This window comes from Marmota monax, unplaced genomic scaffold, assembly GCF_021218885.2.
Source record: "Marmota monax isolate L192 unplaced genomic scaffold, Marmota_monax_Labrador192_F-V1.1 WCK01_AAM20220418_F8-fsc00001, whole genome shotgun sequence".
Taxonomy (NCBI): domain Eukaryota; kingdom Metazoa; phylum Chordata; class Mammalia; order Rodentia; family Sciuridae; genus Marmota; species Marmota monax.
The window spans coordinates 1,044,619-1,069,194 of NW_026693777.1; the positions used below are offsets into that span (position 1 = coordinate 1,044,619).

The window sequence follows — 24,576 nt, forward strand, 5'->3', positions numbered from 1 at the left end:
GTTAACACAGGAATGTCAGAGGTAGTGACTGGATTGTGAGAACTGTAACCTAATCATTCCATCTAATTTAAATGACTGGGTATTAACTGTATACAGGTGGGGTGTGATTGGAGGAAGTGGGTCACTAGGGGCATGCCCTGGAAGGGTACATCTTCCTGTGGCCCTTCCCTTCTGCCCTCTTCTTACTGACTGCCAAGAGGTGAGCAATTTTCCTCTGCACACTTTCATTTGTGATGTGCTGCCTCACTTTTGGCCCATCTATGGACTAGACCTCTAAAACAGTGAGCCCCAAATAAACTTTTCCTCCTCTAAGTTGTTCTTATTGGGTATATTGATCACAGTGGCACAAAGACTATAGGACATAATTAAAGTTACATGGTATTATAAGGCTGGGGCCCTTAAAAAATTAATACATAAATATATACAAAAGTACATAATTAAAATTTAACAATAAACATATTATTGAGTATTTATAAAAATTCAACTTATATGACACATTTTTATATCATCTATTGCACAAAGTAAAACACACTTGATACTTCTAAGTATATCCAAATTAACTCCAGGATACAAGATGATAATAAGAAATAGAAATTAAGCCAGGCACAGTGGCACATGCCTGTGATTCCAGCAGGAGGCTGAGGTGGGAGGATCACGAGTTCAAAGCCAGGCTCAGCAATCTTAGTGAGGCCCTAAGCAAACTCAGTGAGACCCTATCTCTAAATGATATACAAAAAGGGCTGGGAATGTGGCTCAGTGGTTAAGCACCCATGGGTTCAATCCCTGGTACAAAAAAAAAATCTAAAAAAGAAATAGAAATTAAAGATAAATGTTAAATGGTCTATTTTTTAAATATTTTTTTAGTTATAGGTGGACACAGTATTGTTATTTTTATGTGGTGCTGAGGAGGAAACCCAGTGCCTCATGCATGCTAGGCAAGTGCTCGACCTCTCAGCCACCACCCCAGACCTTACAATTGTCTATTTTAACCATGTTTCTGATGTTTATATATCTGAAGCCTTGCTAACTGAAGAAAATGTCCCTTCCAGGGCTAGCTAGACAAGTCCTAGAGATAATTAAATGACTATAGGCTGTGACAGTGCCTTCATATGCAAACCAATCAATCCAGGGTTCACACCTTCACCACTTCCTCTACATTGAATACTCAAGACCACTATACTTCACCCCACCCCAGGGCCAAGTACCAGACAACTATGGACAAGCTCTATATCTAGAATAAACTTAAATTATTCAATTAGCTAATCTTAAACATGCTTACTCCAGCTTGACTGTTCTTTCCCACAGAATCACAAAGAAGGCCTTGCCCAGATATAGTCAGTCCTATTTCCTCTGCCTTCTGATAGATCCTGGTACTTCCCCACATGGCCCCTATATCATGGAATGCCCCTTCCTCCTAGAAACTGTAATAAAATATGTTTTCAATACCTGCCTTGATCTGTTAGCCTTCATCTGCAACACTCTGATAATAATAAAACTCACATTAAAAAACATTGCCTTGAATTTAATTTAATAAAATGTACAGACATTTAAAAAATACATTAAGAAACCACTGGAAAAAAATACTGAAGGATAACATCTCATGAACTTACTTTCTTGAAGGTTGAGTGGAGGATTAATGAGATTATCTAAAGTTCTAGGTCCATGTTCAGATTGTGGTGCTGAAAATCCAGGGATTAAGCATGAAAACATCCAGAGCTGTTCTTTGCTACAGTTATTTTGAAGAGCTTGCAACCATAGTAAGAAAAGACGAACACCTTCCCTCCTAATCTAAAATAAAAGAGTGTTTTTATTTTAATAGAAATACTTTCTTTTTTAGAATATAGCTCTCTAGGTGATTACAGAATGACATTTTACAAAAGAGAAAGGGAGGGCGAGGTAGATAGATATTATTACCAGGACATCTACTGAACTCTCATTTTGAATCAAAATTCATGAATTTTTAATGAGTAAAGAATGAACTTAGTCTCTATTTAAAACCATTATGTAATTTTTATTCCATAACTTCCATTTGTGAAAAATGTTAGAAAACCATTTCCTCCTTTACACTTTTCTTCTTCCCTTTTGCGTATCACTACTATTCTAATCCAAGAAGCACAAAGAAACAAGGCAATGATTGTTCCTTACTATGAGTCTGATAAAAGACGAATAGTAAAAAGAATCTCAGTGCACTGCTAACTCAATGCTCCTCTCCCTAAAAAGTTCTGAAATTATTAAAATTATAAAATTAAAAATACTAAAAGTAAAATTATAAAATAAAAAGTATTTAAAAGCTCTCTGAAATTATCTCACTTATTTGTTATTTGCTTCTAAGCTACGTATCAGGAACTTTGGCCTATTAATATATCTAGGCACCTAAAACAATATTTATACAAAGAAGACAATAAGTATTTGAATCAGTAAATGAACACTCTCCCAGTAAGAAAACAGAAAGACAAGAACATTAAATCTCTGACAAGTAAAAAACAACAGTGCTTCACTAACCTAACCACACAGGTCGATTTGGAAATTACACTATCAGACCTTTGTTAATAGCCACTGACAAAGTCATTCAACTGCTGCCATGAGGCTAAACCTCACAGCCCAGTCAGATAAAAGGAGAAACATATTAAGAAGGCTTATTTCTCTGTACTGCTTGTACACAAGCCTTGATATCAAAAGTACATTTTATAATGTGTGACTTTACCTAACTTACAGCAAGATGCTTTTGGAATGGGCAGCTTCCCTTAACATACCACAGTCAGTTAACGAAAAAGAAATGAAACCAATATGTGTGTGTGTGTGTGTGTGTGTATGTATGATTGATGTTTGTGAGTGTATACATGTACACACACACAAACACAAATATATGTATGTACATATTTTCTACAACTAAAAATGACTATGGTAAAATGAAAAATAATTTGTTGAATAGCTAAATAATTTTCTGGTAAACGAATCAATGCAGATGTCAAATACAATAGCTTCTCAATGCCCTAGCTCAAGCTAATTAAATATTTATTTTCACACATAAAATGTAGGTACACATTTAGTATTAAGTAAATTCAATTCAAGTAAGATACCTCAATAATCTTCAAGAAAAGCTGAAGTAGGAAAAACGGAGTAGGTAGTATGTATGCTTTATTCAGTTTTTTTTTAAAGTAATAAAACATAAATAAAATTATATTATACCTTTAAGGAATTTCCTGTGTGGAGTAGCTTCTTTAAAATCAATCCTAGAAAAAAAAAACACACACATGATTTTAAATATTCACGTCTCCTTATCTATTTCTAAATGTCAGAGTTCTTGGTCAGACTTAAAAAAACTTTTAAACAAGTCCTTGGCAACCTCTAAATTATTCTTAGTGACTTTGATATCCCTCTGGCCAAAACTGAGGCCAGAGAGACATTAAAAAAATTACATATATACATATTACCTTTGTAACACATGGTTTATTACAATTAAACATCATTTATTTTATTGAAAAAAAAAAAACCTAGACCCAATATTGTGTTTAGAACAACAATCTGTTATATACCTTGGACTAAGAATGGAATTAAATACTTTCTCTATCACTAATACAAATAAAGTCTACTACAGAAAATTTTCATTTAATTAACCAAATAGAAACCCAAAAGTCTAATATTTCCTTACAAATATTTCTATTACACTAATTTTCTTATGTTAGTTTCAAAAAGCCTTTAATATTCCTATTTCTTTTAAACTATGACAGATGTTCTAATATTTGATAATCTCATGAGTGTTAAATATCTGAATGTCTTCATTTGATGGTTGCTAGGGACATTGAATATCTTTTTTATTTGGTCAATAAGATTCTCAATGCCCTAGTTAAGCAGCAAATTGAAAACATATAATAAAATACTGAAAATAACATTAACAAACAACTAGAAGATCATCATTATGTTTGAACAAATCTGAACATTTCTCTACATTTATTACAATTTATAAATTTCATTTATTTTCATTATCTTTAATATTTCACTGAACCATGTAGGTTTCAGTGAAACCTAATCATTTGCTTCCCTTCTTCCCCAGAGGAAACTACTACGTAGAATTTAGCATTATTTCTAAAAAATATTTTTACATTATTATTTATAAATTCATAAAAATTTAAATTGGTTTCAGACCTTATAAATGGTACCATACAAAAAAGTCATTTATAAGTCAATTTTCATACCTAACATTAGCTTCTAAAACTGCTCTATACTGATCTATGTAGCTCTAGTTAATTCATTTTTAACTGCTGTATACTTTTTCCACTAAACAAATATACCACAATTTATCTTCTATATATCAGGACATTTGGCTTGTTTTCAAATTTTTCATACTACCAAGAATATTATAATAAATGTTGTGTGCATGATGCCCTGTATACATGTGACTTTCCTCAGGGTGTGTGTGTGTGTGTGTGTGTGTGTAAGTGCAATTATTATTACAATTAAATATCATTTATTAGAGACACATACACACACAAAATTACTCACTTTCAACTTTCCCAAATATTAGAAAATTCTCTCAGAAATAACTCTGACAATTAACAATACTACTGGCGTATATGAGAGTGCTCTGGTATGTCACATTGTTGGCTTCGGAGACAGACTGACAAATGTTCTAATGTTTGATAATCTGACAAGTGTTAAATATCTTAATGTTTTCATTTGATGTTTCCTAAAGATGTTAAACATCTTTTTACATGGCCAGTCAAGTTTTTGCAAAATGCTTGTCTATCCTTTGTACATTTTTTCAGTTGGGTTGTCTCCCCCACACCCCATCCCCTGCCACCCACTAGCGATGAACCCAGGGGGACTTTACTACTGAGCTACATCCCCATTCCTTTTTATTTTGACACAAGGTCTCACGAAATTGTCCAGGCTGACTTTAAACTTTCGATCCTTCTACTTCAGCCTCCCAAGTCACTGGGACTACAGGCATGTAACAAACACCAGCTGTCTTTTCTTTAAATGAGGAATTCTTTTATACATTACATACTGACTACTAAATCTCTGCCAGTTCTATGATTTGGAAATATCTTCTCCTAAGCAACTGAGTCATGTTTTTGTTGAAGGGGGCTATTTTCTAATATATAAATAGTTTTAAAATTTTAATATAATCAATTCACGAATGTTTTTCTTTTGGTACTGGGGAGTAAACCCAGAGGAACTCTACCATTGAACTATACCCCAGTCCTTTTCTTTTATTTACTTATTTATATATCTATCTATCCATCCATCCATTTATTTTTTTTTGAAAGAGAGAGAGAGAGAGAGAGAGAATTTATTTATTTATTTATGTATTTTAGTTTTTGGTGGACACAACATCTTTGTGTGGTGCTGAGGATCGAACCCAGGACACACGCATGCCAGGCGAGCGCGCTACCGCTTGAGCCACATCCCCAGCCCCCATTTATTTTTTTTTTCCACTAAATTTTCCAATCTGGCCTTAAATTTGTGATTGTCCTGCCTCAGCCTCCTGAGTATCTGGTATTACAGTTACACACCACTACATCCGGCTCAATGTTTTTCTTTCCACATGCACTTTGTATGTCTAAGATATCCTTCCCTATTTTAGGGTTAAAAGATAAACCAAAATATTCTCTGAAAAGCTTTAAAATGTGGTGGGATGTAGCTCAACAGTAGAACGCTTACCAAGAATACATAAGATCCTGGGTTTCATCTCCAGCTCAGCAACAAAAAATTTTAAAGTTTTACTTTTCCCTGGATGCAGTGGTGCACTCCTATAATCTCAGTTACTCATGAAGTGAAGACAAAAGGATTGCAGGTTCAAGAACAGCCTGGGCAATTTAGTGAGACCCTGTCTCAAAGTAAAAAATTTAAAAAAGGACTAAGGATGTAGCTCAATGGTAAGAGTGTCTCAGGTTCAATCCCCAGTACCATAAAATATAAAAAAAAATAAAGTGTTGCTTTTCACATTTCAGTCCTGAAATCCACCAGAAATTTATTTCTGTGTGTGGAAGGAACAGAATTCCACTCCCATCAAAATGGTCAACTAATTGTAGTACTAACTCTTTCAGGTTTACTATTTTCAAATAAAATGAAATGTCATCTCAATAATATTTCAAATGTACACATAAATAAGCCAAGGTCTTTGACTGCAATGTTCTTTTTTAGTTATCTACTTGTCTGTCCCTGCACTACTGACAGTGTTATTATTACTATAAATTTACATCTTGTTAGTAGGTTTGGAAATACCCAATAACACCATCTTTCTCCAATTTTTTTATTCTTCCAAATTGCTTTGTCCTTGATTTCCCATTTAAATTTTAAAATAAACTTGTCAGGCCACACTTAAAAATCCCTACAAGAATTTTAAATGAGAATTGTTATCTTTATATTATCACTCATGAATATCACAAAAGATTCCATTTATTCAAGTCTTTTCTTTGTTTTTTTAATAATCACACCATTGCCATAAGTTAATTTCTCAAGTGAAGAATGACTATATTCTGGGCTTCAATGTGCCTCAATAACTTTAAAAAGATTCAAATCATCCAAACTATATCTTCTTTCTTTCTTATTTATTTATATGTGGTGCTGAGGATCAAACCCAGTGCCTCATACATGCAAGGCAAGCATTCTACCACTGAGCTACATACAGCCCCAGCTCCCCAAACTATATCTTCTGACCAGAAATGAATTCAGTTCGATATCATGAAAGAAGCTGGGAATGGTGGTGCACCCCTGTAATTCCAGCAACTCGGGAAACTGAGGCAGAGGGATTGTGAGTTCAAAGCCAGCCTCAGCAATTTAGCAAAGCCCTAAGCAACTCATTAAGACCCTGTCTCTAAATAAAATACAAAACAGGGCTGGGGATTTGGCTCAGTGGTCAAGTATCCCTGAGTTCAATCCACGGTATCCAAACACCCCCAAAAAAGAAAGAGAAATATTATTGCTCTTAAGAAAACAGCAGAGGAACCACTCTCCAATGTATCTATGAGGCTATTTTATATTGACATTAAAGTGACAAGGACATGACAAGGAAACTATAGCTGGGTGTGATGGTGCACATCTGTAATACCATCAACTTTGGAGTTTGAGGCAGAAGGATCACAAGTTCAAAGTCAGTCTCAGCAATTTAGTGAGGCCCTAAGCAACTCAGCAAGTCCCTGCTCTAAGTAAAATATAAAAAGGGATGGGGATGTGGCTCAGTGGTGAAGCAACCCTGGGTTCAATCCCTAGTACCAAAAGAAAAAGAAAACAAAAACAAAACTACACAATAATATCCCTCATAAACATAGAGGCAAAAAAGCTTTAATAGATTATTAGCAAAGTGAATTTAGCAACATATAAAAAAGACTAAAAATGGTAACCAAATGAGATGCAAGATTGATTTGGCATGTTATTCAATTAGTGAAATATATAATACTAATAGAATAAATGACAAAATCACAGATGGTATGGACAATGATCATACCAACAGATGCATAAAAAAGTGCTTGATAAAATGCAACGCCCGTTCATGGTTAAAAACTCAAATAAACTGGGAGCTGAGGTTGTGGGTCAGTGGTAGAGTGCTTGCCCAGCACACCTGAGGCATAGGGTCAATCCTCAGCACCACATAAAAATAAAAATAAAAAAGCAAATAAATAAATAAATAAAGGTATTAAAAAAATAAACTGGGCTGGGAGCAGTGATACACACCTGCAATCCCAGCTACATGGGAGGTTGAGGCAGGAGGATCATGAGTTCAAAGCCAGCCTCATCAACTTAGTGAGGGTCTAAGCAATTCAGAGAGACCCTGTCTCAAAAAAAAAAAAAAAAAAAAATAGGACTGGGGATGTGACTGAGTGGTTAAGCACTCCTGGGCTCAATTCCTGGCATCAAACAAACAAAAAAACCTCAATAAACTGGGAATAGAAGGTAACTTCCTCAACGTGACAAAAGACATCTACAAAAAACTATAGTTAGTTAACATGTTACAATAATGGTAAAAAACTGTTTTCTCTCTAAAATATGGAATAATGATGCATGGATGACCACTCTTTTTTTTTGGGGGGGGGGGGGTATTGGGGATTGAACACAGGGGGCATTTAATCATTAAGCCACATCCCCATCAATTTTTTCTATTTTATTAGAGACAGGGCCTCACTGAGTTGCTTAGGGCCTCACTAAATTGCTGAAGTGAGTCTCTTGAGCCACTGGGATTACTGGCATGTGCCACAGTGCCCAGCTTGGATGACCACTACTGCTGCTTTTATTTAACACTGTACTGGAAGTACAATAAACAAAAAAGAAAGAAAAATTAAAGACATCATATTAGAAGTAAAAATTGTCTTTAATTCACAGTAATACTATAGAACTCCAAATCCAAAGGAATTAACAAAAACAAAGAGAGCTAGCAAACAAATGCCTATTAACTGGTTGAAAAGAAAAATATATGGGGTATCCACATGATAGAATATCCCATTTGAATCAAATGTATGATATGTCAAGATCATTGTATTGTCTTGAGCAACTAATAAAAAATTAAAATTAAAAAAAAGAATACTATGTAGTAATAAAAAGGAATACTGGTATATGTTATGGATAAAACAAAAAAATTATGCTAAGTGAAAGAAGCCACATACAAATGACAAAATATTGGATAATTTCATTCATATGAAATATCTAAAATAAGACAAGTTTATCTAGAACAGAAAACGGCCTGGTGGTAGGAATAGCAACTGACTACAAATGAGCATGAAGGACATTAGAGGGTGACAGAAACTTTCTAAAACTCGCTTTAATGACCATATATATTTACCAAAAAAATAACTGAAATGTTTACTTAAGTAAATAAATTTTATCTACATAAATTATATGTCAACAAAACTACTTGTTAAAAATCAACTAGAGATCTGATGGTATAGTTCAATGGTAAAGCACTTGCCTAGCATGTGGTGCTCTGGGTTCAATCCCCAGCACCACAAAAAGAAAACAAACATTTCAACTGAAGTCACGGATTTATTTTTCTTAATACACAAGACAAAAAAGAAAGTAAACAGCTGTAGAATTCTGAGTGACAAAGAAAAATGACAATTTATGAATTTTCTCAAGTTACAGACATTTTTGAACTACTTTTAATCATGATACCTAAGTAGCCTAAAGGTCCTTTAGAGATTAAAGGCTACATTACTCAGGAAATACAATAAATTTTGAAGTTCAGATGTCTCAAAAAGTTTCTTTATAGACAGCCTTCAAGGATGTTTTAAGACTATGAATTATAAAATGGGATTCCACTACTGTATTGAACAACTTATGTGCTCATTAGTACTTCATTTCATCTTCGGTGTAATGTCTATTCAAATCTTTTGCCTATTCTTATATTTTGAATATATTGTGTTGTAAGAGTTCCTTATATATGAAGTATCTATATATTTCATATAAAGAACAGGAATATCATAGTCTCAAATTTTTTCATCTATTTTTGGCAGTGGTGGGGATTGAACCCAGGGCCACATATACATTAGGCAAGTGCTCTATGACTGAGCTAAAATCCCAACCTATGCTTCAAAATTTATCTAACAAATGTATTTTAACAGGCTTTACATATTTAGGTCTTTTTTTTTTTTTTTTTTTTTTCAGTTAGGGCATCAAGTCCCCTCTATCTGTCCAGATTCCTTTGCTACTGGAACTGCTAACTGGGATAGCCTACTTATTCAAAGCCTCAGCAAAGATTTCATTTGACAGAACTCATTAAGAAATGTGGGGCCTCTTCTATGACTCTTTTTTAAAAAGAGAAGGACATTTTTATAAATAATTATAAGGTCTACAGCATTGTACTTCAACAATATAGACCTAATGACTATGTACTCTCCATGAGAGAACAGCATGAGAATCCCCAGCAATCAAGGCTAACATCATCAAACACTGAACTAAAGCCAAATGCCTACCTGTAGACTCCTTTTCCCCTCTTCTTTTTAATAAAAAGGGAGAATACTAAGTTTTATAATGAGAGCTTAAGAGCCAGGTGGTGATACTGTGTTTGTTGCAGAACGACACCAAACCAGCAAGCATTTTTGGCCTAATTCCAGATAAGAGGATTTTTGTTGTTATTTCTTTTTATTTTCATATTTAGTTCATGAGCTGTGAAGCTGTATTTTGGCCCTTTAAGCTTAACTCCAGTTCCCTCATCTTTTTTATATTTTTTTCCCTAGTGGAGCGAACTCCAAATTCACATCACTTGTTTTCAAATCTGGAGCGTATAGCTTTCTTTCTTCTAGGTGCTCAACATTCCTCTTCCATTCTGATTCATGGAAATATTTGTCTTGATGCTGGGCCTTTTCTAAATTTTTTATCCCTTTATCATTGCTAATGTATTCAGAGTAAAGGAAGAGAGTGATTCAAAAACTTACTATGCCCATTTTGATGGGAAATCATAAACAAACAAATTAATGTGGGAAGGATGATAGGAATTAAAGTAGTGCATGTATGTAAAGCACACTCTCAACTAGTAAGTTACATCCCTAGTCCCTCACCTATCTTTTTTATTTTATACTACTAGTCAACCTATTCCTGTATCCTTTATTTTGTTTTTAGCAAAGCATGAAGTATAAATTCATTTCAAAAAACTGCCAAACCATTAAAAAACATATTCATATATCATTATTTTTTCAAATGCAAAAATATACACTTACCAATACTATGAAACTGCCATCGCTGATGAATTCTTTCCGGAAGAAGTTGTAAAATTTTCTGAAAATCAATATGAACAAAACAAAGAAAAGAACAAAAATCAAATAATGATTCTACATCCTATGAAAAATGAAATATTAAAGGGCTTATTAAACCCTGAAGAGTTTCTTATGTGAAAGTATTACAAATAGAAAATAGCTCTGATAAGACTCCTGTGGCACAAGAATTAAAATCAAGAATCAGGGCTGGGGATGTGGCTCAAGCAGTAGCGCGCTCGCCTGGCATGCGTGCGGCCCGGGTTAGATCCTCAGCACCACATACAAACAAAGATGTTGTGTCCGCCGAAAACCAAAAAATAAATATTAAAAAATTCTCTCTCTCTAAAAAAAAAAAATCAGGAATCAATAAATAGGATGGACTCAAACTAAAAAGCTTCTTCCCAGCAAAAGAAACAATCTGTGAGGTGAATAGAGAGCCTACATCTTGGGAGCAAATCTTTATCCCTCACACATCAGATAGAGCACTAATCACTAGGGTATATAAAGAATTCAAAAAGCTAAACACCAAAAAAAACAAATAACCCAATCAATAAATGGGCCAAGGACCTGAACAGACACTTCTCAGAAGATGATGAACGATCAATCAACAAATACATGAAAAAATGTTCATCATCACTAGCAATTAGAGAAATGCAAATTAAAACCACTCCAAGATTTCATCTTATGCCAGTCAGAGTGGCAGCTATTACGCATACAAACAACAGTAAGTGTTGGCAAGGATGTGGAGAAGAAAAGGTATACTCATACACTGCTGGTGGAACTGCAAAGTGGTGCAGCCAATATGTAAAGCAGTTTGGAAAATTGGGAATGGAACCACCATTTGACCTAGCTATCCCTCTCCTCTCCCAAAGGACTTAAAAACAGAATAATGCACAGCCACATCAATGTATATAACAGCACAATTCACAATAGCTAAACTGTGGAACCAACCTAGATGCCCTTCAATAGATGAATGAATAAAAAAAAATGTGGCATATATACACAATGGAATATTACTCAACAATAAAAGAGAATAAAATCATAGCATTTGCAGGTAAATGGACAGAGTTAGAGAAGATCATGCTAAGTGAAGTTAGCCAATCCAAAAAAAAAAAAAAACAAATGCTGAATGTTTTCTTTGATATAAGGAGGCTGATTCATAGTGGGATAGGGAGCGGGAACATGGGAGGAATAGACAAACTCTAGATAGGGCAGTGGGATTGGAAGGGAAGGGAGGAAGCATGGGGTAATTAATGATGGTGAAATGTGATGATCATTACTATCCAAAGTACATGTATGAAGACATGAATTGGTATGAATATACTATGTACAAAACCAGAGATATAAAAAATTGTGCTCTCTATATGTAATAAGAATTGTTATACATTCTGCTGTCATATATAAATTTTAAAAATTACACACAAAAAAGAAAATAGCTCTGAACTAATCTGATGGTGCTAGCATTCTTTAGCATTATTAACATCTTGATCAATATTTGAAAATCCCCATAAAAAACCAGCAATACTAACAAAGTTTTAGAATAGAAAATCAGTGAAATTTATTTTTTATAATGTTACAGAAAGTAAGTATATTTTTCGATAATGATTAAATACTAATTCTTTTTTGTTTTTAAAATTTTTATTAGTTATTGATGAACCTTTATTCATTTATTTATTTATATATGGTGCTGAGAATCGAACCCAGTGCCTCACATATGCTAGGCAAGCACTCTACCACTGAGCCACAACCCCAGCCCCAAATACTAATTCCAATATACTTCAAAATGCTTATTTACTATTCCTAGAATTTCTGCATTGTGGATAACATTAATGAGTTTTTAATTCTTTAAGACATTAATATTTGTAGTTTTTTCTTTCTTCAAGTGTTTTTCCTATAACATTTTGATAAATCTAGTATGGTAATATTTTGCTTTCATGAAATATATTTGTACTGAGTTGGGGTTGTAGCTCAATGGGTAAAGCACATGCTTAGTGTGTTTGAGGTCACGAGTTCAATCCCTAGCACTGAAAAAAAAAAAAAAAAACACAAAAGACAAAAGACAAAGAAAGAAGGTAGGAAGGAAGGAAGAAAAACAAATTCTTTGTACTGAGTGAATTCATGTGAACCCACATGTCATGATGGATCTAAATATAAAAACAAAAATTTTAAATTTCATAGCCTTATTAGTTAAGCTAATATATACAGTATATAATATATATAATACAGTATCTAACACATATAGAATACATACTTTTTACATATAATACTTTCAATATTTTACCTCTTATTTCTTTTATTATGTATTACTTATTTCTCTTAGTATGTATTACTCTTAAGTCAACAGCTATCTTATTGCTGAACTATACTCTGAGTCATCATCTACTTGCTAAATAAAATGTTTTTGTTATTATTGCTGTTCTTATTACTACTATTATTTAGCAACACCACTGATTCAATGCTCCTAAGGACCAAATACTAAAGTAGACACTTTATTTAATGATATCTCATTAATCATTGCAATCATCTCAAGAAAAGGGTTTATTCATCTCAATTAACCAATCAGAAAATGGGTTATGTTGTAAGCTATAGGTTACAAAGCTAGAAAGTCAAAGAACAGATTCCAACCTCAAATGCCTATTTCCCAAACCTGTGTCTTTATACTATTTTGATCAAAGGATGGTATGCATTTTAGGGTATTACAGAATGATGAAGTAATTATAAAGTTCTTCACATATACAAATGCTGGTTTCACATCAGATTTTTATTTATTTATATATGTGTGTGTGCATACACACACACACACACACACACACACACACATAAAACCTTTATCCTTCCTGTATGTCTCCCACAGCTAGCCAACAACTACACAATCTTATTTATTTTGGTATGGAAAGAAATGAAAATATAGCAAAACTGAAATGAAGTTTGTGAGCTACTCAAAAGCATTCCTAAGTTATGGCAAATTATACTTCAGATATAACCCCTTATGTATTTTTAAGGGGCTAATAAAAGATGAAGGAAATTACATGTGCTTTTAACTACTGTAAAAATTTTTGAATATAAATTGCCCATATTAACATTATATAATAATGCTTTTTAGCCTGAAAGAATAAATCACCTTATGATTTTTCCCATCATTTGTCTCCAAACAGAGAGACAGTATAAGAAAACAATAACAACAAAGAAGAAAACACTAGAAATAGGGATATAGCTCAGTGACAGAGTACGAGGTGCTTAGCATGCATTAGGCCCTGGATTCAATCTCTAGCACATGTTCACAAAAATGAAAAAGAAGTAAAACAAAACCTGATCTCACATGTTTTTTCCAATAAAATTTAGTGTCTTTTTAAAAAACATATTTCTATTACAGAATAACAAATGAACTGTGTATATCATACATAGAAAAACATTATTTTTAATAGAAGGAATGTTCTGAAAGTGCTTCTATTAATTCATCAATCAGAACTCCTAATGAATATAGGACAAGCATGAATATTCCAAAGAATCCTTTTTAAGAATCATTACCTTGCTTTCTCTATGGATACTTTTATTCTTTCTCAAAATGTCAACGTTAATACTCGCCTTATAAACAATTCACATGAACACTTGGGAGGTTTAAGTTAAATTCTCCAGGCTTCAATGACTAATGAAAATTAATTGCAGAATATCAGTTGTTGTTGTCTGGAACTCTTAAAAAATCAATTTTCTTTTATTTTTTTTTATTTCTTAACTGTGACTAAATCAACAGCTTAGTTGCTAAAAGAGATTAATCAGGTTGTTCAAATTCTTCTACACCATATCAAAATACTCAAAATACTAAACAATAAATTATCTTTAATTGGAAACAGACAAAATAGTTTAAATTTATTTATTTAAAAAATTTTTTTAGAGACAGGATGTTGCTACGTTGGTTGGCCTCAAACTTCTGGGCTCAAGTAATCCTCCTACCTCAACCTCCCAAGAAGCTGGGATTTAGATGCACCTCACCACAGCCATCTAGAAACTGATTTTTTTTTTTTTTTTTTAATATTTATTTTTTAGTATTTGGCGGACACAACATCTTTGTTTGTATGTGGTGCTGAGGATCGAACCCGGGCCGCACGCATGCCAGGCGAGTGCGCTACCGCCTGAGCCACATCCCCAGCCCCAAGAAACTGATTTTTAAATTCTTTCCTATGGCTTTCAAGTCACAAATCTAGTCCTGGTTTTCTACAGGTCTCTGAATCATCAGTAAAGATCACAATACTCCTATGACTATTTTCTTTGAAAGAGAGAATAAAGAACAAGGAGTTATTTTAAGTGGGGGAAAGGTCTTCATTTTTATGTGCACATTGAAAATGGAAAACACATTTTAGCAGAGCATCAAATTTTGTTCAGTTTATCTCCAAGCTGTTTCCTTTTGATTGTTTATAAATGCTTCCCCCTCTCCAATTCAAAGTAAAATAACAACTTTAAAAATATATAAAGACTATTTTGAACACCTCTGCAATGAAAAGTCGTTAAAGCAGAAATGATATACAGATAGATATATAACAGTTATGGTTCTGAAGTTTAGAAAAATGTTTGTGTAAATCTTACACAAATTAAAAATTTTACTAGTTGCAAACACAATGAATATCATGCTAATTTTGTGGTGTCAAGTACGTAAAAACATAAATCTATCTGTACCTAAAGAATTCAAAAATATAGCAATCAGGAATATTTATGGGTTAAAAAGTCATTAGTTCTTCAAAAAAGCTGGCAGATTCACAGTGGTTCATCATATACCTGATAATTTCGATATATTTCTTTATGTTCCCAGATTATTTTTTTGTTAATTAAAGTTATATTCATGGGGCTGAGATTGTGGCTTAGCGGTAGAGTGCTCATCTAGCATGTGCGGAGGCCGTGGGTTTGATCCTCAGCACCACATAAAAATAAATAAATAAAATAAAGGTATTCTGTCCAACTACTTCTAAAACATAAATATTAAAAAAAAATAGGGTGGAGTTGTGGCTCAGCGTTAGAGCACTCATCTCGCACAAGTGCGGCCCTGGGTTCGATCCTCAGCACCACATAAAAATAAATAAATAAAAAATGAAGGTATTGTGTCCAACTACAACTAAAAAATAAACATTTAAAAAAATAAATAAAGTTATATTCTTAGGTACTTACCTCAAAAATAAAAAGTATAGCATCCAATTCCTCTCTTTGAGACTTGTGACCTAATATATTTTATAGAAAAAATATGCATATTATTTTGTACTCATTAAATAACAATCACTTAATAAGCTTAAAATATTTCTTTTTTTTTTAACAATAACTTTTATTTATTTATTTTTATGTGGTGCTGAGGATCGAACCCAGGACCTTGCATGTGCGAGGCGAGCGCTCTACCGATATTTCAAGCACTCGCCAGGCATAGTGGTGCATGGCCATAATCCCAGCAGCTCGAGAGGCTGAGTCAGGAAGACAGCCAAGTTCAAAGCCAGTCTCAGCAATTTAGTGAGACTCTAAGAAACTTTGAGAGACCCTATCTCAAAATAAAAAATAAAAAGGGCTGGGGATGTGGCTCAGTGATTAAGCACCCCTGGGTTCAATCCTCGGTAAATAAATAAATATTTCAAGAGTTTTTTCAGTGATTCTTTAGTAAAATATTTAAAGCACACTCCACTTACTGAGAAGACACTATTCACAGCATCTCTCTACTCTTGAGTAATTAAATTTACATTCTAGGGTTAGAGCTATAGGTCAGTGGCAGAGCACCTGCTAGTATGTGTGAGATCCTGGGTTCAATCTCCAAGACCCTTCCCCTTAAAAGTGGGTTCTACATATTTATGTCTAAAAATAAATCATCATATGTTGTAGAAACTTTAGATGAGTTGCAAAAAATGAAAATATAAAAATGATATTCAAACATATTGGGCAAAACAAAGAAAATAGGAAGGAGAAACATAAACCTGACCAGAGAAAAAGCAAATCTAAGCCTTCATGAAATAATAAGGGTAGTAATATTAACCCATTAGTTTTCTTTCAAATTCACGTCACTAGACCCAGAAAGAATATGTGAGAAGGATAACAAAAACCTGTCTGATAAAAATAAATAAATAAAGTAATAGTAAAATCCTGAAGTCCAAGAGCCTCTTTTTAAGTTATGATAATTATTTAAAACATCAACATAAGCCAAAATATATGTTAACATCTTACCTTTCTGTTTAAGACTAGCTTCAATAGTCACAAAATTTTCAAAGAACACATAGTATATATGTGAAAAATGTTGGTCAAAAAATTGTTTAAGATCGATAGATTCTGCATTCTCTGAAAAAAAAAATTAAAGTTTTTCGTGATTACTATGTCCATAAAAGTTAAATCACATTTAACAAATATATTCAAGTTTCCATCAAAGAATTGCTCCAAAAATTCTATCTTATTAAATATTTGAGAAACATATTTGTCTATACCTTTGTTTTCACAATTTTAGTCTTCACATATTTTAGGTGTAATTAAAAAAACTGATCAAATCATCATAATCTGCTTCTTAAAACAGTATCTTCAGAGAGACTTATTCAGAATCATTCACCATCTCTAAAAAAGAAGTTTAGGTCTATTTTCAATTCCACACTACATTTATAACTTCTCACCAAAACAGTTTAAAGAATTGTTTCTAAGAATAACTTATGACATCTGAAATACATTTATTAGTGAATAGGTACCAAACAATAAATTTTGAAAATAAGCACTTTATTATAAAGTTCAAACACAGTACTGCTCTCCAACAAATTGTCAGTATAGTAAATAGCATGCAAAACTGAACATACAACTATATGCACAATAGAATACTGAAAGTGAAATGTCAAAGTACTTCAGAAACACAAAATTGCTTTCAAAGCTCAGTAAGGCATAAATGTGAGAATAGAAGCCAAGTCTGAAACAGACATAGTAGTGAACACTGGGCATGAGGTAGTGAACAGAAAGATCATTATGGGCATAAACAAAAATATAGAATGAGGAATGCATGAAGCTTGATAGGATGTACAAAAGCAACTCATTTGGCTGGAGTTTAGTACATTTTTAATAAAAGCAAAATTGAAAAAGAACCTTGAGATATGTTATAAAATGTCTTGAATGCAAACAAAAGAGATAGGATTTGTTATTCTAAAAATAACTATGTAGTTGTAAGTAGTTATGCATAGAAGATGCCAAATTATTAGCACTGGTTGCCTCCAGGAAACATGACTGGTTTTACTATTGTTTGGTTCATTTTCAAGGGAAATGAAAATATTAAAGAAAAAAGGGGCATGGAGAACTTGTACTTTATGTACTTCCTACTATTCCAATTTGTTTACAAAAAGCACATTATTTATTTTAAAACTAAAAAAAAAATGTTCTAAAAAGCAATGAAAAAGATTTTTGAATCTAGAAATCAAATAAAGATAGCCCAGTGTAATAGAGTGCTTGTAATCCCAGCTACTCCAGAGGCTGAGGCAGGAGAACCACTTAAGCTCAGGAGTTTGGGGCCAGCATACGCAATACAGGGAGATCCTGTCTCGTAAAAAAAAAGAAAGAAAGAATAAACTAAATTGTAAATAGACTAAATTGTTAACTAAATTTAAAAATCTGTTTCTTGGCGTGCTTTAGCTTCAATCATAGATAAAAATAAAGTAAAATAGGACTGGGGATGAGGTTCAGTGCTAGGGCACTTGCCTAGCATATGCAAAGCTCTGAATTCAATCCCCAACACTGCTATAATAATAATAATAGTTGTAGTAAAGAAAAACAGTAACAAAATATAGCTAGTACTTTAAACACTCTTTTGCATATTATTGTATCCTGTAAGTCTTTTGTGACATCTCATTTATGGAATTTTTCCTAGACTTCCTCTTTTGCTTTGCCAGTCCAAATCATAGGGATGGATGCATCTCTCCTCTATTCCCTTGGATTCTCTACATTTTCTCCTATAGGAATAACAATGTTTCAAGCAGCAGTGTTGAGCAAACAATATATAATCAAATGTGATTTACTATGAATAATGTAAATAAATTATTTTTACTTTATTACATTCATATTGTAAAATGGAAATAGTCACCTTGATATAGACTGTATCACCTACTAATAAGCAAAACAGCACTACTTTATCTTGATTTGTATTAGAACACACAGATCCTCTCTTAACTGTTCACAGTAACTACATTAAAACTTTTCATAGAACTCAAAAAAATAAAGGCTAACACAAACTAAATGCTTCCTAAACACTGGACACTTGCCTAAGTACTTCACAGAATTTAAATTCTATAGTCCTCATAGCAACACTATGAAATGAGTACCTTATTCCTATTTTATCGGCAAGGAAACACAGAGAGTTTAAGCAACTTACTTAGCAAGAAGCAAAGTCAGGATTTAAACACTAGGTACCCTATATCTAGTGTTCATATTCTTAACCTCAATGCTATTTGACCTCCAATGTAATATAAGAAAAGACCACTAGTAATTTACCTATTATCTGCCAGTACAAAAACTGTCAACAAATACTAGTCTAATATATTTTATAGAATTATCAAAACAAAACACACATAACAGATATATATATATATATATATAATATTCTGATTTATTCCTCAGAGTAATTTAATGAACATAAAATTAGAATGAAATACACTGTTATAATTACAATCTAGATTTCCTGAATTTAATGCTTTAAACACAATTAACATCCCAGGACAAAGAAGAAAATGAGAACAATAACAAACCCAAACAAAACAAGAGAAAACATGAGTCAATCCAAGATTTTGCAATGTGACATAAGAAGTCAAAATAGCCTCTTAACTTCCTTCCCGTATGGCATATTAACAAAGCCTGGAAACTACATACTTGCTAATGCTAATAAAAAAACATACCAGATCAAAACTAGGCTAATTTATTTCTACCCTACATTTATTTGTAAAGAACTATTACAAAGTAAAAACTCTTAAGATATTTTTGAGCAGGCATGGTGGAGCATGGCTGTAATACAAGTTAGGAGGCTGAGGCAGGAGGATAGCAAGTTCCAGACCAGTCTGGGTAACACAAGTAGATCCTCAGCAACTCAGTGAGACACTGTCTCAAAATTTTAAAAAATAAAACGTACTGGGGATGTGGCTCAATGGTAGAACACCCTGGGTTCAATCTCCAGCACCAAAAGAAAAAATTTTTTTTGTTGTTGTTGTTTACCAATTCACAAAATATATATGATGGGGGAAGAAGACAAATAAGGTAGACAAAATATATGGGGTTTTTACCTTTTTACTAATAATTCCTTCCAAAACAATAATAGAAGAAAGGAAAAAGAATAAGAAGGAAATGTAAAAAAAAAAGATTATGGAAAAAATTCCACCAATTTTAAACTCCAATACTAAGTCCCATCCTTTTACCCATTCTGTTTCTCCTGCTTCTATGACTTTTAGTGAGTTCTAATTATATCATATGAGCTATTATTATTCTCCTACAGATGCTGCTAGTCTATAGGAGCATCAAGAATTCCTTAACTTCTTTTATGCCCTTCAAAATTTTAATCTAGGGAAAGTGTTTCATGTAGCAACAAGCTGATGGTCAATACTTTTAAAAACAAAAAGAGTTTAAGAACTCAAAAATTTTCCCCAGGGGCTGGGGTTGTGGCTCAGTGGTACAGCGTTTGCCTAGCACGTGAGAGGCCCTGAGGTCTATCCTCAGCACCACATAAAATAAATAAATAAAATAAAGGTATTGTGTCCAACTACAACTTAAATGTAAATATTTTTTTAAATTTCCCTATTTTCAGAAATACTTTGGAAGTATTTGTGAGCTAGTATTTCTTTAAAGAAACTAAGAAATTCACCATAAATGTATTTTCTACTACATATTTTAAAAGACATTTGAGCACTATAAAACATACGTAACTAAAAATTGCAAAGGACAGAGGTCAACTTTCCTAACTTTAAAGTTCAGATATTGCATATTTCCCTATAAAAGTAACTAATCCAAACTGAAAATTCAACAAATTTGTATCATCATTCTTCTTCATTCATTAAAAACAAAGAAACAGGGGGCTGGAGATATAGCTCAGTTGGTAGAGTGCTTGCCTCGCATGCACAATGCCCTGGGTTCAATTCCCAGCACAGCCAAACAAACAAACCAGATGTGGTGGTACAGGCTGAGACAGGAGTATTGCAAATTCAAGGCCAGCTTCAGCAACTTAGCCAGGTTCTCAGTAACTTTTAGCAAGACTAGTCTCAAAATAAATAAAAAGGGCTAGGGATGTGGCTCGGTGGTTAAGTGCCTCTGAGTACAATTCCCTGTACAAAAAACAAAACAAACAAACAACAACAAAAAAAAAAACAAGCAAACAACAACAAAACACCATTTAGATATGCTTCTCAAATGATGGTATCAGAATACTCTAACCTGTGTCATAGTAATCCACTTCTAATAAATAAAGTACTAAACATTTCGAGCCATTGTTTTAAAATAATCAACAATCATGGATCCAACAACATAGTGAACTCTCCTAAGACAAATTAACCTTTCACTGCAAACATAGAAATGGTGAATAAAAACAAAAAATACAAGCTCAAAAAAGAAAAACGGGGAGAAGTGAAGAAGAAAAGAGAGGAAAATAGGAAAGAAGGTCATAGGATAAAGAAAAAGGGGACAAGCACAAAAGAGGATTATGATATGCTATTGAAATTTCATTATTAACAAGTAACAACAAAATGTATAACAGTCTAGAGGGCTAAAAAAAAGATATGAAAAGCCTATCAAACTAACAGAAATGAGTAAAGAAAGTCACCAAAAATGAATATAGTAATTTAAATACATATAAGAATAATGGAATTACAAAAAATGTTACTAGACTAACTCCACAAGACAACTATAATCACAAAAATAAAGCTATTAGGCATTTACTAAAAAATACTCAAGTTTAAATTTCAAAATGATTAAAGGAATGAAATAAAAAATATAATTTAAATCCTAACAATATTGATTTTTCAACAAAGTACAAAGTAGGCAGCAAGAATTACTAAACTTAAAGAGGGTCAATAACAAAGAAGCTTCAATTTCAAATGTGCATACACAATTTCAAAATATAAAAAGCAAAACCTAACAGAATTCTAAGGAGGAAAAAAAAGGCATTTATTCCTGTGGTAAATTTTAACACATTTGTCTCATATATAACAGGTAATATTTTAATCCAATCTGAGACCCAGAAGGGGTAAAACTAGTAAGTATACAAAAGATCTGAACAACACAAAATAGCACTTTACATATAAAACTCTAAATCCAGCAGTTGTAAAAATGAATTATTGACAAAAACTGAATAAAGACACAAATTAGACAAAATACCAAGAATATCAGTACATACTATACTCTGATCAAAATGAAATAAAATTAAGCACACTACCTTAAGCTAACCCCCATAAAAAGGGAGGAGATTGCTAGAAAGCAGTTTAGGTAACAGTCACAATCATTCATACAACCCAAGAGCCATTAGACTAGAAAACCTCACAATTCATAGAGCATTTGGTAGATTAATAAGGAAGGTATTGCCTCAGGAGAGAAAATAATTAGCTTTAGACTGATCATTACTTCAGAGTCATCATAAAGGCAAAATGCAAAAGGATCACACTATTTCCAAGTAACTGCAACCTACAATGAAGTTCAAGGAAATTTTTAGATACACAAAACATCCAGGTCTCAACAAGGTATACTTGTATAAATCCTTATACTTGTATATCTTGTATACACTGATATAATTATATACCATGTTATCAGGTATACAATTAAAGATTACCAGATATTCAAAGAAGCAGAAAAACATAACTCATAATGAAGAGAATAATTAGCAAATCAAATTCAAACCAGAACTGCCACAAATGTTGGAATGAGCACAAAAAGGCATTAACATAATTGTCTTCCCCACATGTTCAAAAAGCTGAGATGGAAGACACACAAAAAATGTAAGACTAGGGCTGGGGTGGCGGCTCCGTGGTAGAGTGCTTGGCTGGCATGTGTGAGGCACTGGGTTCGATTCTCAGCACCGCATATAAATGAATGAATAAAATAAAGGTCCATCAAAATCTAAAAAAAGAAAATGTTTTTTAAAAAATGTAAGACCTAATTCCATTTCTATTTTTTTATACTTTTTAAATTATAATATTTGTTTTATACCTTATTTATTTATTTTTAATATTTATTTTTTGGTTGTAGTTGGAAACGATACCTTTATTTTATTTATTTTTATGTGGTGATGAGGATGGAAACCAGCACTTTCACACATGCTAGGCGAGCGCTCTACCACTGAGTCACAACCCCAGTCCCCCCAATTCCAATTTCTTTGGGTTAAAACTAATGTCTAGGGTAAAAAATAAAACTAGATAGAAAGAACAGCAGATTGACACTTTAGAAGAAAAGATAAATGAATTTGAAGAGACAGCAATAGAAATTATTTGTAAAAATAAGCACACACACATGGGCTGGGGTTATGGCTCAATGGTACAGTGCATGCCTACGATGCACGAGGCCCTGGGTTCAATCCGAAGCACCACATAAAAATAAATAAATAAAAGATATTGTGTCCAAAAAAAGAAAAAAGAAAAGCATACAAATGAACTGTGAAGACAAGTAGTGTAATATAATGTAAGAGTAAAAGAAATTGACGTTAAAGTGTAAAAGACCGGGTATTATAAAGTTTCTAAGCTGCAAAGCCTGAGTTAAAATGTAAAGGACCAGGTATTGTTAAGTTCCTATGCTACACCCAAAACCTGAAAATCCTGTAGCTGTTAAAACAATTCCCGGGACTGTCCAGTAGATAAATAACCTGGACCCTGTGCAGTTTGGCACTTAGGCATTCAGGGCCCAAACCAATCAGTTTGAATGTACCCCCCTTCCCGCCCAACCTGTTCCTGCCAATGAATGTACTAATCATGTTTGAGAGTTGTTGTTCAATTTTCCGGCACCTCATGATGATTTGCTCTGATGTATGCAAAGCCCCCGCCCTCCCCAAAAGGTGTACTTAAGCACTGCTCAACCCCTGCTGGGGATCTGGGCTGCTCTCCCTTGTTGAGTGAACACGGAGCCCCAGCGCGCTGGATTCTTCAATAAACCCCCTTTTGCGGTTGCATGAGTCTGTCTCTTGGTGGTCTCTTCCTCCGCCGGACCCTTACAATAAAAGTAACTGATTAACCCTTGAAGTGGGGGAGGGACAGAAAAATATATGGAGAAATAATGGCCCCAAATTTTCAAACTTGATGAAAATCACAAACCCAAAAAGTGAAAATTTCAAGAACAAAAAACGTGAAGAAAACCAAAGCATATCATAATCTAGTAGCTCAAAACCAATGAGAAAAATCTCAAAAGCAGCCAGAAAAAAAAAGACGTTAAAAACAGTAACTGAAACAAAGATGACATCAAGATGTCTCATCAGATATAATGCAACAATACTTTGAATAAAAGTACTTAGAGAAAAAACTGCCAAACTATAATCCTATATGTAGTTAAAGATATTTTTCATAAAGGCAAACTAAAGAATATTTTCAGACATACAAAAGCTAAATTAATTAATCACCAGCAGGCCCACAAACTACCAGAACTGATAAAGTTCTCCAGACAAAATGAAGTGATGAGCAGAAATATCAATCTACATAAGGGCACTTAAAATGGTAACAAAAACTTTTTCAAAGACAAATGACTGTTTAAACAAAATAACAATGCATTGTGGAGTTTATAACAGACAAAAGTAAAATGCATGAAAATAAAAGCATACAGATCAGGAGGAGGAAATTGGAAGGACACTATCAAAAGATTTTTATTCTATATGAAAAATAGTATAATCATAGTGGAGGTAGACTGTGATGTGTTAAAGATGTATATACTATAACTACAACAGCAATTATTA

At 33.2% G+C, this 24,576-nt stretch overlaps 1 protein-coding gene and 1 non-coding gene across 9 annotated transcripts in view; one reads left to right on the forward strand and one right to left on the reverse strand.

Annotated features, from left to right (window-relative positions):
* Ralgapa1 (Ral GTPase activating protein catalytic subunit alpha 1) overlaps positions 1-24,576 on the reverse strand; it is a 245,655-nt gene that overhangs the window by 200,120 nt on the left and 20,959 nt on the right. For 7 of the 8 annotated variants that reach the window (XM_058584465.1, XM_046460944.2, XM_058584469.1 and 4 more), the window contains exons 2-6: positions 16,878-16,988; positions 15,846-15,895; positions 10,653-10,710; positions 3,190-3,233; positions 1,611-1,788 (exon numbers count right to left, since the gene is read on the reverse strand). In XM_058584465.1, coding sequence (XP_058440448.1) covers positions 1,611-1,788; positions 3,190-3,233; positions 10,653-10,710; positions 15,846-15,895; positions 16,878-16,988 — 441 coding nt within the window. Of the gene's footprint in view, positions 1-1,610; positions 1,789-3,189; positions 3,234-10,652; positions 10,711-15,845; positions 15,896-16,877; positions 16,989-17,131; positions 19,087-24,576 lie in introns of those variants that run through there. The other variant, XM_058584467.1, reaches the window with a different exon arrangement.
* Trnaa-cgc (transfer RNA alanine (anticodon CGC)) lies at positions 20,730-20,806 on the forward strand. Its single transcript has one exon. It is a non-coding gene; the product is annotated as a tRNA-Ala (tRNA).